General features: G+C 32.4%; 1 protein-coding gene across 4 annotated transcripts; it reads right to left on the reverse strand.

The window, feature by feature from the left end:
* Positions 1–1,694: 1,694 nt before the first annotated feature.
* Positions 1,695–18,657, reverse strand: LOC106078610 (transcription factor Sp4-like). Of its 4 annotated transcripts, XM_013239533.2 has the most exons (10): positions 18,224–18,657; positions 16,815–18,110; positions 14,515–14,628; positions 12,730–12,886; positions 11,781–12,000; positions 10,163–10,258; positions 9,429–9,529; positions 5,927–6,046; positions 3,856–4,011; positions 1,695–3,562 (listed from the first exon to the last, which is right to left on the reverse strand). In XM_013239533.2, exons 1-10 carry the CDS (start codon positions 18,428–18,430, stop codon positions 3,558–3,560), a joined length of 2,472 nt encoding a protein of 823 aa, XP_013094987.2. In that variant the 5' UTR covers positions 18,431–18,657; the 3' UTR covers positions 1,695–3,557. The 4 variants fall into 4 exon arrangements, with proteins under 4 accessions (XP_013094987.2, XP_013094986.2, XP_013094985.2 ...); XM_013239532.2 differs by having other exon boundaries at positions 1,695–4,011; positions 14,515–14,625; XM_013239531.2 differs by having other exon boundaries at positions 1,695–4,011; positions 18,224–18,656.
* Positions 18,658–20,253: the final 1,596 nt, after the last annotated feature.

Genomic DNA, 20,253 nt, shown 5'->3' on the forward strand with positions numbered 1-20,253 from the left:
TCCAATGCATCAGTGGATTAAAGATTTTCTGATAGGGAGAGAACAAACTGTAATAATAAATGGCTCTAAATCAACACTGATAACAGTAAACTCAGGTGTACCTCAAGGAACAGTCTTAGGTCCACTACTATTCTTAATTTACATAAATGATTTACCAAATTTGATTACTTCAGGAACAAAAGTTAGATTATTTGCAGACGATTGCATAATATATAGAACAATAAAAACAACACAAGACACAGATATTTTACAAAGAGAATTAGATGAATTACAGAAATGGGAATCAAATTGGAGCATGTCTTTCCACCCAGAAAAATGTCAGTTGTTAAGAGTAACAAAAAAACTAAAACAAATTAATTCCACTTATCTTATTCATGGTAAACCAGTAACACAGACTAAAAACGCAAAATACCTAAATGAAAAACTGTCATGGAATCCACATATTGATGAAACTATCAAAAAATCAAACAAAGCATTAGGGTTTATTAAAAGAAATTTCTATAAATCAAATAAGAACATAAAACTAAAATGTTATTTAACCTTGGTTAGGCCAATAATAGAATATGCATCCTCCGTTTGGGACCCCTCCACTCAAGAAAACATTAAGAAACTGGAACAGACACAAAATAGAGCAGTGAGATTCATAACAAAAGAATATTATCCACATTTGACTAGAGTAACACCTTTAGTAAAATCACTAAATTTAGAAAGCCTTCAGGACAGAAGACTCAAAAGTAAAGTAGCAATTATACATAAAACACTGAACCATAATCTTCAAATACAAAAGAAAAATTTAATAAAATACTCTGAAAGACACTAAGACATTCCTCCTCTCATATGCTAGGACAAATTTGTACAAATACTCCTTCTTCCCTAATGCTATTAGGGCATGGAATGGGTTGCCTGAGCTAGCCAAGAAAACCGGTGACTTGGCAGAATTTAAGTCATTGGTTAATATGCATTACTAAATGCATGACGCGTAGGACGTAATAATCTTCTTTTTTGAAGTAACGCCTGTATTAGATAAGATAAAATAACGCATTCATGTGTCAATGACTAAAACTATCCTAAGTCGTAGATTTTCCTGGCTGATTCAGGCAACCCATTCCATTCTCTAATTGCACTAGTGAAGGAGTATTTGTAGGAATTTGTTGTAACATAAGGAATAATAAATGTAGGCCTACCTCAATCTATTTCATTAGGTTTTGATTTTCTATTTGTAAATTATGATTTAGTGTTTTATGTATTATAGCTACTTTACTTTTTATTCTTCTTACTCAATCTATTATATATATATCTATAGGCCTATATGAAAACAGTTTTAACTTTATTGTAAATCTACTTTGTGTTGTTTACCCTGATATAACAGAATATGTGTGTGAATAGTTTTAATGTCTATTAGTCGAAATAATTAACTGGGAAAATTTGAAAAATATAGGTAAAACAATTAGATATTGTGTATTTTTCCTTCCAAGAATGTGTCTTGTCCATAATTATGTCAGACCTATACCCCTGATGAGTGATGGCCTTGTAAGACCATCAAATTTATATTCATAAAATGTCAATAATTGGACAAACAGTTGTAAATGTCCTTAAAAAAAAAAAGACAAAAACTTGAAATTTTACTTAATGTTGTATTCTCCTTTAACTCAGTTCTGTGACCACAAGTAAAAAATGTATTGACAATGCTATCATAAATTTATCATGTGTTTTATTTCATAGATACAAATTTGACCAATTAAAAAAAAAAGCATTTAACTGTAAAACAAAAAAATAAAAGGCACAAAATATTTTAATAAAAAAAGAAAGCACAAGTAAATTTGATCATTAAATGTGAATGGTTATTGAATGACTACATCCTAGTCTTGTCTAGGAATTGTGAGTCAATGACTACATTCTAGTCTAGGACTCACAAATACTATCTCATTCATAAGTAAATGTAATACACCAATCTGCTATCTGAATACAAATTTTGTATTAAACTTAAAACTAAAAGCAACAACATTAAAATAAAATACCCCTCCCCTTTTTAAAGTTGAAACTTTTGTTCAAACGTTTGTTCTATTTAATGGATATAATAATCTTTTAGTCAATCTGGGTACAAGTAAATGAAACATGGCAGACATAAAAATATCACTTTTTGAATAAAACAAATACTGGGAACTTTATGTACATACATCAAATGTACACTTTTACATTATATACATTTAGAGAGAAAACAACATTTACAAATATCAGATAAGGTTTCAGAATTGAATACATTGAATGAAGCCATGTAGAGCAGCTAGAGAGGTGCAGTAATGAAACTTTTTCAATCTATTTCCTGTGTCTTAATGGTCACAGAATCCAGATGGCACATAAAATGTCCAAGGTTCAAATGTGTTATATATTTTTTTTTACGTAAGTTGATCCAATACTGGAAATTATTTGTCTTCTTGCTATCATCAATGTATTCATTTTTTTTTTTTTGCTTGCAAAGAGTGAAAACTAAAAGTTAATATAATTTTCATGAATATTATTGGTAAGCATGGTAAACCATGTCTAATTTGTTTGTCTTATGATGTAACCACATGTTGAACTGCTGCTGCCTCCTACTGACTACAACCATCACAGACTTTTTATATACAGTTTTGCTCAAAACACACAGCAGATTGAGCAGCTGTTATTTAATTTCAGGGCAATAATAATTGACATATGTTGAATACAATGAAATGCAACAAACTATGTAGCTTTAATTTACATATATCAGGGATTTCCTGTGTTCAATGAAAAACACTAGAATTAGGCTATACATTTCATCACAATGGAAGTCAAAGACAATGTACTATAACAGGAGTCTGTACAAATATTATTACATCACTCAGTTCTTTAAAAAAAATAACTCAGAACATTAGTAGCATTATGGTCTCCATAGTAACAATGGACATTTAATACCACTAGACACAAAAGGGGCTGCTTTGTTGTTAATGATTTTAGTAATTAATAATTTAAGTAATTAATTAAGTAATTACAAATCTATGATCTATATAGTGTTAAGTTTCAAAATACAAATCTCTCATAAACAAGGTAATTACAACTCATGTTCTATATAGTGTTGATATATAGTTGATTTTTATCCAAATGACAAATGGGTACTATCATTTTAACTCTTTCAGTGCGAATTATTTTGATCAAAACAATTGAGTTTTCCTAAACTAATAAAAATCTTCAGTGTGGTTAGAGTTACTAAAACTATCAGTAACTTTTTTATGTTATAATATAACTTAACATTTGATTTTATTTTACAAGAAAATTGGTCTCCTCCAGCAGCGCTAGTGAAGTTACTCCTTGAGAGTAATCCCGCAATGAAAGAGTTAATGATTATAACTAAATTAAAAAAAAAAAATCAAACTCAATGCATCTATCTAAGTAATTATAAAATAACTTATGTTTCAAACACACAAAAGTGTGTCATTAGTTGGACAGCTTCCTTAATTAAGTCTCAAAATCCTCCATAAATTCTGCAAGAACTATCTGAGAGAAAGTTGGTCATGGAGACATCTGCCTTGCCCCAAAGCTTAACCTAACAGTAAATGTAGATACAACATAAATATCAAGTATATGTAAGTATAAATATATTGTTTATAGATAATAAATTAATAGAATACTCAGTCATTCTACATAAAGTATAGCTTCCATAGCTACCAATTAATTTAAGATTCTAAAAAAAAATAATTCAATTAAAACCTAGTTTACTTCATTAGGTAAAACAAATACATTTTCTTTTCTTTTTAGCAACGTAACTGTTTAAGTAGGCTGTAATATAGATATCAATTAAATTTATGTTAGTATTTTAAGAACATCAGCTTTTTTCACCATCATCATTATCATCGTTTTCATCATCCTCTTCATCCTCCACAGCCATCACTACATGGTAATCTTCTGCCTCATTTTCAACAGCCCCACTTTCATCATCTTCATCTTCTTCCATCTCCTCATCATCTTCACATTCATCTAATGGTTGGCCTGAGTCTGAAAGTCAAAATAGTTAAATAGTTTGTAAGTCATATGCTCAAATAAAGATTGTTAATGATTACAATTTATAAAATCAAACTAAAAGTAAAAGTGATAATTTGATTTAAATCCAAAAAGTGTGCATGTGTCAGGGATAGGGCATCATAATATGGGTCCAATTCAAGTCAGTAGTCTATAACAGAGAACACAGCAATGCGCAGAATGAAGAAGGTTCCAGAGATAGAAGCAAAGAGAGCCATTTCAATTCAGTGTAACAGATAGAGAGAAGCAAAGAGAGCCATTTCAATTCAGTGTAACAGATAGAGAGAAGCAAAGAGAGCCATTTCAATTCAGTGTAACAGATACTAGAAATCACTGGTTAAAAATATGTTAGGGGTATTGTTGAAGTGCAGCCAGTTTATTGGAAGTTGTAAATAAAAAAAAAAGGATGTTCCATCTTAAAAAAACAATATATAGCCTGGGAACAAATAAACAGGCAAAGTCAGTAAGCAATGTTTATGTATCTATTATATAAGATCCTTGGCCCTGATGACTCCCTCATTGACTGATAATTGTCAAGAATGAATGAGAGGGATTATCCTTAGATCAAAGTGATTATCAAATGTGTTGTTGTTTTTTTTAACCAAGAACACTGTGTGTGTGGGTAGAAAAACTTGAAACAGAACGAGTTTAGTTAATGATAATGTGCAACAGTTTAGTTAATGATAATGTGCAACAGTTTAGTTAATGATAATGCGCAACAGTTTAGTTAATGATAATGTGCAACAGTTTAGTTAATGATAATGCGCAACAGTTTAGTTAATGATAATGTGCAACAGTTTAGTTAATGATAATGTGCAACACATTATGAAGAATAAAGAATAATTATAAAGAATGACTAAATTTAGATCTAAAAATAGGCCTTTATTCAAAAATTGTTACAGTGTATGTGCATGTTTGTTTTAGGGGGGATTGGGGGGTGTATAAAATGGTTTGTGAATATGGGTTATTGTAAATAAGGTGCCTCTCTAGATCCAGATCCATGACTGACAAAATAAAAATAATTATGTAAAGAGTAGACAGTGATTTTTCTTCTTTCAAACTGTTCCGTGGGCATTTCTTTTGAAAATATTGTGTGTACATGTGGGGGAAATTATAGCGAAAGGAGATGGCCCCCAAAAAAGTGATGTTGGGGTGGGGCATTTCATTAAAAATAGTGTGTGTGTGGGGGGGGGGGTGTTATAATGTAGGCAGACAAAAAGGCTACAACTTATGGGCCTAAGAAATGTTTGTTCTTACTCAATATTAAGGGGTTGCGCATTGTTGGACTAAAGGTTGAAAGAAACAAAAATAAAAGGAGACATATAATTTGAGGGCTAGAAAATCGTGTTCTTTGAAATTCAAGAACAGACGTTCCATTAGAATATACAAGGGTCTAAATGTCTGTTGTTGGGGGAGGTACGCTTCATTTGGGCGGGGGGGGGGGGGGGGCATTATAAAGCAGGCTGATGAGAAGGCTACAACTGATGGGCTTAAGAAGTGTTTGTGCATACTCTACAGTAGGAGGTTGCAGACATTTTGTAGGATGAAAATTTCAGTCATGCTATTCCATCAGTCCAGGTTGGTACTGGGAGTCCAGAGTGAAGCATTACAAGTCCAGGATGAGACAGAGAGACCAGTATAGAGTTTAGTATGGTTATGTATATTTATATGCTTAATACAAAGGTCAATAGTAAGAAAAAAATATTGGCTCTGGAATTAAGCATTGAATTATAAGGCTTGTCTTCAAGTAATCTTCACATAAAATACATTTTTCACATTGAAAAACATATAATAAAAACAAACATTAACTTGAACTTAAATTTCTTACAATTAACAAACAAATCAAATAAATTTATTATCATTTCTCAAGTAAAGTTATAAAACAAAATACCTAGAGAGCTGGATACACCATCAAGTTGACGTTTAGCACTATGAGTTCTGATATGCTTAGTCAAATGGTCACTCCTCATAAACCGTTTTGTACATTCTGGACATTGAAATTTCTTTTCTCCTGTATATTAAATAATATAAAATAAATAAACATGTTGAAAGATCTGTACATTCTTTTCATAGATCAATGTTTTTAGAGCATTGCAGCACTGTAAAAAAAAATCATTCATTTATATGTTATAAACAATTATAATTTTCATTCACCTTTTCTAGCAACTGAAAATCTTTGGAGTATGTATACTGTACATATGTATGAGCAATGGGTAAAAAAAAAATGTCTATTGATTTTTTTTAAAATTTAATTCAACTGGCAATTGACAGAAGAGGGCAAGTTATTGTGTGAAGGGACGTGTAATGTTTTAATTTACAAATATCATTTTCTTGGCTGTGTGCTTAGACAAAATAACTATTAGAGAAATTATAATATTTTCTTATTAATTGGTGATAACAGACATTAGTTTTGACCAAAGTTTTTAAATTAAAAAGATGTACACACTTGTGCCAGTGAAACCTATTTTTTAAAATTGATAAATAGGTTGCAAGCATAACCTCGCATGTAATTATAACAACAACCAAAATTAAAATAAAAACAAAAATAAGGTTCTTAGGACATATTTTAATTCCCTATTATATTCTGAATCATTCTCAATAGCACTGTACACATTTTACCTTATAGCATACACAAATACTAATATAGAATATATATATATATATTATAGTAAATATTCCAACACAATGTTAACCTCCTATTGTTACATAGTTAGGTAGATAAACCAACTAAATGATATTTTCAATCATTATAGTTGACATGTGTAGCAGTTACTGCTTAGCAATAAAAGTTGCCAGAAGGCATCAATTTTAGGTTGTTTCATCGACAAATGCAATGCAATTTTAAAATTCCCTATTTTTTCTTTTACTAATGCTAAACTAAGGAACATGAGCTAAAGTGATAGTGAGGTTATCTTATATGTTTTATTTTGTATTTTCAGCAAGTTGGATTTTTATGATTTTGTGAAAATGTTCACTTGCTAGCCCCTAAAATGGAATAACATTTAGGCTATAATTGAAGAAGATTACAATGGGCATATTAGTTTCAATGACTACTGTATAATATTTAAAATGTATGATTTTTTTTACTATATTTTAAAATGAAGATTTTTTTTATATTATTATTTTGTGAATTTTGTAAGAAAATAAAAGGTAGAGTAATACCCGTCTCTTGGGGATTGGGTAAATATTTCTAACTACTGCTTAACCCTTTGGACCCTCAGTTACCTGCCCTTAAATCCCCATTACCCTGAGCTCCTGGGAAAAAATCACACTTAGCACAAACATGCACAAAATCATAACTATGTATTGAAAATATAAATGGCACAATTTAATTTAAATAAAAATATGTTACTATCTTTATTTCAAATATTTTTTCTTGGTATGCAAGTTTTCCCAGCATATAGAATTTTCTTTTATACACAGGTAAATTTGAAGAGGTTACCACCAATATTTATATTTATATATATCTTTTTACAGGCCAGCTATAGAAATCGGTGTCTGCGGACCATCCATCCATACTACATTTTATCCACAAACAACAAACATTACTCCAGTAGATGCTTGAGACAATTAAAGATGAATCAAATTTAGATCTAGATACCTTTTTAGGATGACTGCTCACCTTCATAATTCATTGGATGGACATGGTACAGGTGCAGATCAAATCTCTCTCTAATTATCATTTCACAACTCATTTCATCTAGATCTAGATGATTGTCATAGTCAATCTCCACTTCCTTATCATTATAATCTATTTCTAGATCTAATATGTCATCCTAAGAATGTTGAGTATATATATAGTTCACTGCTTCATGCATGTGAATTTTTTTCCGTGTTGTGATTACTGTATCAGCAGCGCATGATTCTCATTTTGAAAATCAATTAAATATTTTAAAAGATACAACACCATGAGTTTAACAGTCCTACTTGACATTTTTTAGCATTTAAAACGAAAAGAAAATATGAATGGAGCACCAGCGGACAATAGTTATGCCTGAGCTAGATGTGGCAAAATATGTAGGTGGCAGCTGCAGCTGCGTAGCCGTGGGATATACTGCAGTTCTCATTAATCTACAGACTTGAAGATAAACCGTATTATTACTATTAGTACCAGATGACTGAGTCTTGCTCAGTTGAATAATTTCTCAAGGAAGTATATATTCCCAGTCATTTTGGAAATATTTTTGAAATTACGAAAATGAACAATCGGGTATAGACTACCAATCTGAAGAGTTGCTTTGTGTTCTGTTAGTTCTAAATGTAAGTGTTTTTGTATGCGACAGTAGACTTTAAAGACTGAATGCTTTGTAATAATTCACCAGCAAAATAAAATATTACCCTGCATAATAAGACTATATTATTTTAATTATTCTATCTAAACTGGGAATAGTTAGTTATTTGCTTTGAAAAGAAAACTTGACCTATCAGATTTATAGATGACATCTATATGTTTACATGTCACAATAAATATATAAGTACACAATCAACTGTATTGGAAGGTTTGTACATAAAGGTGAAGGGATTCAAGTCACCAATTAGTACATTTTAAAACCATCCAACACAAGAATACTCATAACTTGTGTTTACTTGTAGTGCTGTTTGTTTTTTCAATATTAAGTGACTTAAAAGAATAATATTTCTATGCAATATTTTATTTATCATTCTTGACTTGAGGTATATGGTGTGCTGTAAACACCAGGCTTAGAATGCTAAATTACACTAATGGAGATTACACAGCTAGAAATCCAGATTCCATAACTGGTTAAAGGAGGCACAACCATACATTATTTGGCCTAGGATTGGCCACTATTTTAAAGTGTAACACATACTTATTTAGTAATAAAAAACATTTCTCTGATACATCTACAGAAATTGTTAGATCTAGTAATGAAGAACGGATGAAGCAGCTACTTTCCCTTTGCTTACGGTAGAGCTTGTGATAACTATTAATATAACCAGTGATTAAAACTGTATTCTTTGCTAGTGGTTTCCGTACTTCTATATGGTTGTGAAAGATGGACACTGAACACTGAGGCTGAAAGAATAATCCAAGCCTTTGAGAATAAATGCTACAGAAAAATGTTGGGTTTCAGATACCAGGAAAAGAAGACTAATGAGTATATACTGTTACAAGTTAACACTCTGGCTGACAAAAAAGAAGAACCCATCAATACAGTGAAGAGGTGAAAGCCAAGCTGGTTTGGTCATATTGTAAGATATGACTCACTGTTAAAAGTCATTCTTCAAGGCACAGTGGATGGAGCATGAAGAAAGGGTAGTCTGAAGAAAAGCCTGCTGGACAATGTAAGAGAAAGGACTGGCCTCTCTCTTGATATCTCTTTATTTCACAATTCATTATTTTTAAGTTTAGTAAATGTACTCTTAATTCTCACCTGTATGAGTTCGTTTATGTCTCTGCAACTCATCTGATCGGGTAAATCTTTTACCACAAAACATCCAGCTACAGACAAAAGGTCTATCACCAGAATGCCATCTAATCATAGAAATAGAAAAATAAAGTATAATTTCTCAGAATCAACAGAGATAAACAATCAATGTATGTCTTTTAGATAAGGTACTTTGAAAATGATATAAATAAAAAATGTTGCAAAGAATAGTGTGAAAATATGAAATTACAAAACCAAAAACTTCAACTAAAATGTTTTTTGTTATCAACTAATTATGACTTAAATTCAAAACAGTACATGCAATGAAATTCTAAAAGGAAAAAAAAAAGACTAAAATTTTTGGTAATAAACCTTCATTTCATTAGTTACCGAACAACAGTGTAGATAGAGAAGCAGATAAGAGTAAATAATAATAATAATAATAAGGCTTGTCTTCGAGTAAATAAGTCGAAAAAGTCATGGAAAGATAACTCTTTTATTGCTGTAAGTCAGAATAGAGTTACCCCACGTAACTTTCATGGTGACAGAGAGCGAGGCTCAGAAAAAAAAAAAAAAGAAGGGAGGGGCGTATGCTACGCCGTGGGTCAGCTCGTTGCATATAATATGTCTATATATTGATAAAATGATTCATTAAATTTTTAAATACCAAAAAAAAAAAATCGTCTACTATTTGTGTAGGCTATGTGTTCTTGGAAAGTACAAATTGTAAGTTGGTTTACCTTAGATGAGCTCGCAAATGTGATGTTTTTCCATAAACTTTACCGCAGCCTTCCATATGACAGATGTGTTGTTTTTTCTTCTTTTCTCCTTGATGTCTATAGAAAATCACAAGATAATATTTTATACATTTAAAAAAAAAAAGTAGTTTTAAACTGCATTATGTTTAAAAAGTTTTAAATGAACTAAATTTATTACTGCTAAAAAAAGTGAAATAATTTGTTTGAGTACATCCCATTCACATTGTACATTACTTGGATCCCACATCCCCTACTTTGTCTACCACTTATTCAATCTGAATATATCGAACACAAGTAACACAACTCTTACTCTACAAATTGTTATACAACATGACTATGAGAGGCCATGGAAGCTTAGTAATTTTTATTTTATTTTTAATACCATGAAAATATTGTACTTTTACAATAGCCTTTAAATTTCAACAAAATCTCATAAATGATGGCATGGTGTCTTCACATTTAGATGTTGAAAATTAAGGCAGCAATCTAGACCTAAGTGCACCTTCAAGTGTTGGTCAAAGTTCAAGATGCTTTTGGTCCAGCAATTTGTGCATGTCAAAGATTTACATAAAAAAAAAAAAGAACTATAGTCAAACACACCAATGCCTTAGAAATTAATTTTCTTAAATAGTTTATTAAAAATCTCAGGTATCACTCAGGTGATACTGGACAACTACAAGGTCAGGTAATAAGTGAGAAAGACAGACATTGACAATCTAGACCTAAGTGCACCTTCAAGTGTTGGTCAAAGTTCAAGATGCTTTTGGTCCAGCAATTTGTGCATGTCAAAGATTTACATAAAAAAAAAGAACTATAGTCAAACACACCAATGCCTTAAAACTTAATTTTCTTAAATAGTTTATTAAAAATCTCAGGTATCACTCAGGTGATACTGGACAACTACAAGGTCAGGTAATAAGTGAGAAAGACAGACATTGACATTAAAATCTTAGGCTAGGAACTCTGATAAATGATTCAGTTTAGACATCAGACACAAGATATATAGGCATTAGTGGCATCATAGGGCCAATACAGAAGAAAAATGTACAGTACACTAAAAACACAGTCGGATAGTGCATGTTTGTGATGTAGGATCACAACATCATGAGCAAGTGCTGTACAAGTGAATGCAGTGTGTTATTCATGAAGACATCAAGTAAAACATAAGTTACTGTTAGTGTCATGAGAAAAGTGAAAATCGTCGATAATTAGCAATGCATTTTATTTAGTAGCTTTAATAAGTTGTGGCAAAATATGAATTACTGTTTATATCTAAAAGCTAGTGGCAATTAATGTCTAAATAAGTGGTGATTATCAGGTCAGCTGGGGTCAAAGTCATATAGTTGTGTGGAAAAGACTTGACATACAGTTAATTCATGGTGACTGTTTAAAGCTTTCCGGTTCAAGAATATAAAAACTTTTTGAAGTGTTTATTTCTTCTAAGTCCTATTTATATAACATTTGCACTTTTTTGAATTTATCAAAAGTGCAGTAGAGATAATACAAATTTATATCAAATATTGTACTATACATGTGTAATAGACACAAATATTTGTGTTCCAAATTGTTTTCTTTTGCCTGACTCCAACAGAGAACTTACTTTTCAGTGGAAGTACAGTTTGGACAAGTGCAAGCAACTCGCCTGACCCTCTTCCCTGTACTAGGAGTTTCACTGCTTGAGCCAGAGCCTACTGTACTTGTAGGTGCTGCAACTGTGATAGAGGAGGCTGCGACACTAACATTGGCTGTGTTCTGTGGTGCATTGTTGACAAGCTGCCATTTTGTTGGATCATTGGGGTCTTGTTGAATCTGGGCTGATGCTGCAAATGAAAAAAGTTTAAGAAAGTCAAAGTATAGATTCAGTTAAAAAATGACATGGCATTTTTAAAAGCAATCTGACCACTGTGGCAAGTGTTTTATTGTTTGGTATTGTTCTGGGTTGAAAGTTGAGGATACTTATTAAGTGATTGCATTTTTTTCGAGCAAATACCCAACACAAATCGCAAAATAAGTAAAAAACAAAATCATACAACCTGCATCCTTATATACCAAACATGTGTAAAGCCTGACTTGCCGTAAGCTACCGGTACATACAGTACTATTATCTGTACTATTTGTTTTCTTTAGAATAAGATGTTCATAGAGCTTTCCAATGTAAATTTCCCAACCACACTGCAAACTATAGAAGGTATAAAGACCTATGGGACTGCGAACTATAGAAGGTATAAAGATCTATGGGTATGTCCATAGTTTCCATTTTGCAATGTTTATGAGTAAAATAAATTCTGTACACCCTACACAGATGCCATTCGTTTGTAAAATCTTCTGTAACCCACAGGTTACAGACACAAAAATATGGTATTCTCTAATTTGTTGCAAATTTCAAACAATGTTTTCCAGAAAATTCAAAAGAAAAAATAAGTCATGAGTACTTTTCATGGATATAAAGTTCCTGACATACCTCAGATTAATTGCAGTCACACATTAAACAAATATCAACACCAATAAATGTGAAAGCAGTAGTAAACATGAAATGTATTATTACTTACTAATGACACCTTGACTGACAGGAGCAGCTGTTACTTGAACATTTTGTGGTGTATTCAGAGGGATGGCACTTAATGTATTCCCTGATGTACCAATAGCTACTGCACCAAGGTTGGAAATGGAAGCACCATTAATAATATGTCCTGACTGGTTCACTGTCTAATGGGGAGAAAAAATGAAATAAATGCAATACCAAATTTTATTATTTAATAAAAGGTATATATTATAAGAGTTCAAAACTTTAACTGTTTGATGGATACAAATTTAAAGTAATCCTTTAAACAAAATATATTAAAATAAGAATTATTTTCAGAAAGTAAAAAAAAAATAAATAATAAAATCAATGAAAGTCTTTCTAAGGCATTTCCTAAGAATAGAGTGGCGGGAGTAGGTTAATTGAATATATATATATATGTGCTCATCTAATGGTAGTCTTGTTTTGAATTTGTATTTTTTTTTAAATTAAGAATTACTAATAAAACCAGGAGAAGTCTGTAATTTATATACCATACATTATATTTAATCAATGTCTAATGCCACTCTGCAGGAAATTTAGGAGATAATTTGTACAAAAATTAATAAGCATGTTTAATATATAAAATATATTTTACTATTTTAAAAAATATATTAATACAATTATTTTAAGAATTTCAAATTACAAAATTTGTAAAGGCCAGAAACTATTTTAGCAGGGACACTCAATTGTTTTTAAAATATTACTTTAAAGTTATGTGATCTTTAGCATTCTAAGGTTCTATTACATCTATATACTTTCACTCATGGGAATTTTAGGTCAACCTTAGTCTCCACCAGAATTATCACTAAAATATTTTAACCACTATTGAACTATTTTAATTTTTTAAAATGTTGCAGCGAATAGATACAGCAAAAAAAGTAAAAAACAAAGTCCTGACAGCAGCAGGAATTTTTTGGCTTTTTTTTTTTTTTTTTTGGAAGATCCAATTTTAACACACACACACACGAAAGATCTAATAGCTTGTTTATTTTAATTAAATATAGCTGAAGCAGAAAGTCAGATACAATATCAGTAAACACTTGTGAAGTTATTTGACCAATACAATTGGATGACTGCCTGGCCATGTGGTAGGTGCTTCAGACTGTCAAAATAATGGTACCGAGCTCGAATTCAGCCCACTGCCGTACCCTGTAGGAGGTTTGGACTAGTAAGCAATAATCATCTTTTCAGAAGAAGCAACCCAAGCATGTAAAATATAAAACAGTAGCTTAAAATGGGATTTACTTTTTACAAATCCTACGATTAGCTCTCATTTTCTTCATGGATGAAGGTGGAGGTTGGAAGTTAATACTAGTGAAAAAATAGTGAAAAATTTAAATCATTTTCTTTTTCAAGCTAAAAATCTGCACATAGAAGTATGAACCAATTTCCAGGTTGATAGAGTGTCAAGCTAATAATGTCAATGCTAACATTCGATACCCATGCTTTAAAAAAAAAATTATTTTTTTTGAGACAAATAAAAATACAAATTTTAATTTACAAAATTATTATTAGGAATTGGTTGTAAATATTTTTTTTTATAATTACTCATTTTTTTCTAGGGCTTTTGCAAACATGCATATAGCATTCTATATTTTATATGCAAATATTATCAGAATGCAGGGCATCAAATTTTGTTTGTTTGGATTTAAAAAAAAACTCTATAAAGAATTGTGATTTAGTGAGTATGTGATTGGACTGTTGAGCTTGTATGCATGCTAATTTACTAGCAAAGCAATACAGTTTGACTAATTAAGGGCACAGTACTAACTTGTATCCCTGGGATACCCTGCAGACCTTGTAATGCTGGGTACGCTTGGAGATTTTGTAACCCTTGTAAGTTTTGTAACTGTACAGTTCTGGGAGACTGCATAGTAAGTGCCTGCTGTTGGTAGAATTGACAGAGTCAATTAGTTTTTGGACAACAACCTAACAGCCATTGATATTACAAAACTACATAAAATATAGAGAGACAATAAGAAATGTGATGTTGTCCACAAAATGCTTTTTTTTTGTCCTACTTTTACAAAGCTTATATCAACTCAAACTATTTGTCTGGTACAAAGTTTGTACACACCCAATTTCGGTAAGCTGAAATTTTGCACAATTATTTCTTTTACCTGACTAAACAAAAATCAATAAAGAAAAAATGCATCAATTAATTATTTTGGTCTCTTGAGCAAGGGAAAGAAATTGTACTTGACTAGGATGAATTTGTGCCCTCCATACTTTGAGAAAATTTTGAAACTAACAATAGAAAACAAGATATATATATATATGTATAGATAACCTTCTTTGTACAGGTTCCCCGACAATTCCTTCACCCAACATATTGCTCAACGACAATTGCTCACCGACAGTTAGTTCACGACAAATCGTTCACCCGACAAATTGTAGCTTTTTATTTCCCCCCAAAAAAATAATTAGTTTCTTTGTTCATTTTCTTTTTTTTTTCTTTATTTTAAAAATACTCAAAGATAACAATAAAAAAAAACTTTCACCAATGTTTTGCAAACGTGTAGATGAATGTAAAAAACAATGACTGGTCAATGAATTAATTCTTCTTTTTATAAGTATTGGTTCCCTGTCCGATAAAGTTTTATTACTCCTAGAGCCACCATTCTGTCTATCACTCAACTAGGTGTTAACAAGAGTATCCAGCTGGATGGGTAGATAAAAAAATGGGGGAGGCATAGGTAAAGGAAGGCCCTAAAAAGTGTTGACCATAACGGCATTATGGAATAGGTATGTTAATTAAAAATCTGGATCGCTTTTGAGAAGATAAGCAAATGTGGATGGGGGCGATTAAGACTACACATGAGGGACATGAGTGTAAAAGAAGGCCTACATGATGAAAGTAAAAATGTTGCCTATAGTTAAGTAAGGTCCCATTTAAATAGTTCAGCAAGCTTGTTGTAAGATCATATTTTTATAGTACCATTTTTATCTCATACTGTCCTCATTAACAAAGAATTAACAAAAAAAAATTTAACAAAGAAACTCAGATTAGGACCAATCTCTAGCAATCAAAATTTTTTTTTGGTGGGTGGGAATAATAGCTACAAAAGTTTTAATGTAAAAAAAAAAACAAAAAAAAAACGATATGTTACTATCCAGTGAACAATTTGTCGTGAACCAACTTCCATGAACAAATTGTCTGTGAGCGATACGTCGGGTGAATGAATTGTAGGGTGAACGAAAAGTAGTGAATGATTAGCCAGTGAATGAATTGTCGTGTCCCCCTTTTTACATTTATAAGCAATTCCCTGGCACAGTGGTTAGTGTAATGGCTTGAGGAGGTTAAGTAGGCTTTAACCCTCACATTTGAATTCAGGTCGTTCACTTATTTTTTTTTTTAAATGCATTTAAAAAGCGGTCACCCAGATACTCCCTTCTTTCTTCCTCCACCCCTTTTCCAACTGGTACAGACAAAAGATAGAATCATAGCGTATTGAGAAAGCTAAAAGCATGAAAATGCTCTAGACAAAACGAAAAGGTAAAAATACTTCTAATCACACAGATTTATTATTCTTAGTATAGATCTATTACAAATTTAAATGCATGACTGATCCAAACTAATTGATACAATTATGCATAATATTTATAAGCTTTGTTTTTTTTAAAAGTATTTTTTATGTTTTTCTTGTTAATTTAACTGTAACTAGAGATATTTACACATTTATATTACATTTTCCAAATATTTTTTTATTACAAATAAAACCTAAACCTAACTTAATCTAAGCTAAACCTAATTATGATTCCTCTTTTTTTTTTTTTTTATTTCACAATTTTATTTATTTTTTTATCAAACGTTTAGGCTTTTATAGCTCAATATAACATTTTCATAACTATAAGAAACAATCTCTTAAAACAATGTGAGCATTCAATGTGAACTGGCTGTAATCAATAATATTTAACATTTAATGTATTATATGATGCAAATGAAGTTAGATCACTACAAAATAATTTTTAAACAACATATAAATTAAACATTTTATATTATAATTGAACTTTTAAATTGTGCCTATTTCCTTAAATATTTATACAATTTACTAAATAAATGTTTCTTACCTGTAGCAAATTTATCTGTCCTTGATTTGTAAGCTGGATTCCTCCAATATTTTGAACATTGGCCATACCTTGAAGTAGCTGATGCTGTGCTAAGACATTCTGTATCATTGCTGCATTCTGTGAGCTGATGGATGTTGTGGTCGAAGAGCCTGAAGATGCTGTGATGGCTTGTGGATAGGCAGGAACTGAAAGGGTGGGGATGGACAGCTGGTTTTGATTTGAGGGTTGGGACAGTATCATTTGGCCCTGAGGTGTGTTGATTACATTCAATGTCTGAACCCCTCCTCCATTTGCAGCTAGGGTTAGGCCTGATGCCTTTGATGTATTTGGGAGACTTAACTGTGATAGACTGGGTTTAATGTCAATCTTCTGATTGTTGTTTTGTACATGGTTCTGCGAATCTTCTGACTGACCAACAGTGATTGTCTGCTGCGATGTCTGGTTTTGGGCTTGTGAAGCCATGAATGTCTGTAGTGACTGCGGTGTTGTGTTCAATGAGACAATGCCATTCCCTCCAACCTGTTGGATGTGTGTCTGAATTGGAATGTTTGGAGTAGGTAACTGAACAGTTTGTAAAACAGTTTGTCCATTTATTGAAACAGGCACCTGAACTAAATTTGGCAGTTGGGGAATAGCTTGGAATCCAGGAATCTGAACAGCTTGCATTATGTTGCCATTTTGTCTCACTGCTGTGTTTTGCATTCCTCCTAAACTGATTAAATTTCCACCTATGTTGATAAAGTTGCCTAATCCTCCCAGTCCAGAAACATGTTGAAATAAATTGGCTGGAGCTGCTGTTGGTGCTGGTAGACCTTGTGTCCTTATTAAGTGGCCTGATGGGGTTAATAGTGTTTGTTGTGCACCTTGAAAATTAGGCTGCGTTTGTCCAGCAGAAGAAGGAATTATGAATGCTTCTTGAATAAAAGCATCTTGTCCATCTATGTTGACAGTTTGATATGATGGCATAACACTGTATGTCAACTGGCCATTAGGGCCTTGTGTGGCGATAAGTTGTTGACCTTGAGAAAACAGCTGACTGCTTACGTTGTTAGGTAGAGATGCTTGTTGTAATACATTGCCAGCATTTAAGGCTTTACCGTTTGTATTTACTATGGCACCATTAGGCAACTGCATCCATCCGGCCATTGCATCTGTAGTACTCCCACCTTGCCCCGCCCCGACCACCCTCAAGCTGGAATCCCCTCCCTGTCCATACCCCTGTTCTTCACTTTGGGCGGGCGATCCAATTTTACTACAGGTCGCCGCCAGCATTGCGAGGGGAGAGGGTTGAGCGTCCTGCAAGGCGGAGCCAGAAAGGGGTGTTGTTAGAAATGGCGGATCTGATCAAGAAAATAACTAAATCTACGACTTAAAGAAATAAACTAACGTGTGAAATAAGTAAGACCTACCTGTGCTGAACTAGTAACGGCTACGTAATCAGAATTACTTCTATTACCATTAGCTGTGGCCATAATTCGATTTAACAAAGAATTAGAACCAAAACATTTTATTTCCACCACATGAGAGAAAGGCACAAAGAATTGTTTTGACCTGGGAAGTGAAGACCCAACCTTCGCACAACACACTTGTATTCGTGCCCTTCTAGTTAAGAACATTTGCGATAATTTAGAAAATTTGAAAACATTTTGAAATTTCTTCTTATTATTTTATTGTCCAATTTAACTTGTATTTTCATATTTTTCAACTTATAAATTAAAACTCACCAAAATTAATTGAAACTATATTTTCTCTCGCTATTTTCCTTTTTGTTGAGTGTGTTGCGCGTGTGTCCTAGTTTTGCTTTGATTGACAGCTGGAACACCCAGCTGCCACGATCAAAAGACCTAGCATTATGCGTTCCCTCCCATGTGTTTGTAAAAAAAAACAACCTAGAGAGCTTTAAAAAAACACAGATATGTGTACACAAAAACATGTAAAAACCCAGATTAACTTGCTACTTCGACGACAAATGTTTTACTACGAAGATCTAGATGTATCAATTTAGATGTAAAATAGACAATTTAATTACGTTCAACAGATTATTAATGACATAATAATAAAAGTACCGGGTAAATATAATTAAATTAACTAGTAACCTATCGGGTAGAAATAATATTATTAACGTGTTTGTAAAATGTTTGATGTTCCTTCAGAGTAGAAGATAATTTACTTCCTAGTCCAAACCTCCCGCAGGACGACGGGGAAGGGGAGCGGGCAGGGTTTGAACCCGGGACCATCGATAAGTACAAACGACAGTCTGCACGACCATAAAATAAGCTAAGCAGTGTAGGAATTTCGACGTGACACCAGTGAATATATTCTATGTGACGTGACAACATTGAATGTTGTCAGTGTGACGTGAAGAATGTAAGCCTATTATATAGCGTTCTTTGAGTGAGAGTTGGCCATGTGACATGACACAAGTATCCTAAGTGTTGGTCATGTGACGGTGTGACGTGACAAAAGTATCCTAAGTGTTGGTCATGTGACGTGACAAAAGTATCCTAAGTGTTGGTTTTGTGACGTGACACAAGTGAATATAGGAAAGGTTATATGACGTGATTTGAGTGAGCGTTACGTGACGTCACACAAATGAGTGTTGACGTGACTCTAGTGAATGCATGAAAGATGATGTGATGTGACACATGTGAGTGTTGGTTTTGTGTCCTAGGCAAAGTGAATAAGGTGACCCCAAATGAAATATAAAAAACAAAAATTAAGATAGCAAAATACGCAATGAATTATAAATCGTCCTGTATCTATATCTAAATCAACAAATAAGTTAAATTCATATAGAAACAAGTCTTGAAGCCTGGCATAAGCAAACTAGGCAGTCGTCTACAGCCTCCGATAGGTGGGGGCCTCGCACAGGACTCAAGGAAATATTTTTTATAAGACAAAAATGTGAAAGATGGATCAAATCTAAAAACTAGCAGAATTCTTATGGCTACTAGCCTAGCTCTAAGTCACTATAGACTGTCTCTAAGATAAAAGTCATTCAAAGACACTCCAGCGTTAACTATAGACTGTCTCTAAAAAGAATACAGAGTACTACCGAGCACTGTGACGTCACTGTGGAAACAATAGCGCGAGACTCTCTGTATAGAGACAGAAAAAGAGACATGGTAATTCATACAGGCTCCAGCTTGTCAAAGAACATTCCGGGCAAAAAGAGGCATCAGCAGCCTCACGTGAAGTCAATGTAGTTAAGTGTAAGTGTATAGTTTCATAGTCAAATTTGTTTTCATATTTTGATTTCAAGCAATGCACAACATACGTGCGGCTACATACTTGAGATAGGATGGCTTTAGCCATGTGACTATTAGTTACCTTCAAATCGGTAATTCAAATATGCGCACATCCTTAATATGTTATGGAAAAGCTATTTCGAGGTTTTAAATATTTGAAACAAAATCTTTTAATAAAACAAAAATCTACA

The sequence above is a fragment of the Biomphalaria glabrata genome, chromosome 16 (assembly GCF_947242115.1).
Source record: "Biomphalaria glabrata chromosome 16, xgBioGlab47.1, whole genome shotgun sequence".
Lineage (NCBI taxonomy): Eukaryota > Metazoa > Mollusca > Gastropoda > Planorbidae > Biomphalaria > Biomphalaria glabrata.

Excerpts from the sequence above, each read along its gene's own strand:
- LOC106078610 (XM_013239531.2), bottom strand. The coding sequence starts at position 18,430 with ATGTTCTTAACTAGAAGGGCACGAATACAAGTGTGTTGTGCGAAGGTT. Across the intron at positions 14,629-16,814 it reads GACAGATAAATTTGCTACAG|CAGGCACTTACTATGCAGTC; the intron begins GTAAGAAACATT and ends TTCTACCAACAG. Across the intron at positions 6,047-9,428 it reads ACATAAACGAACTCATACAG|GAGAAAAGAAATTTCAATGT; the intron begins GTGAGAATTAAG and ends TTTAATATACAG.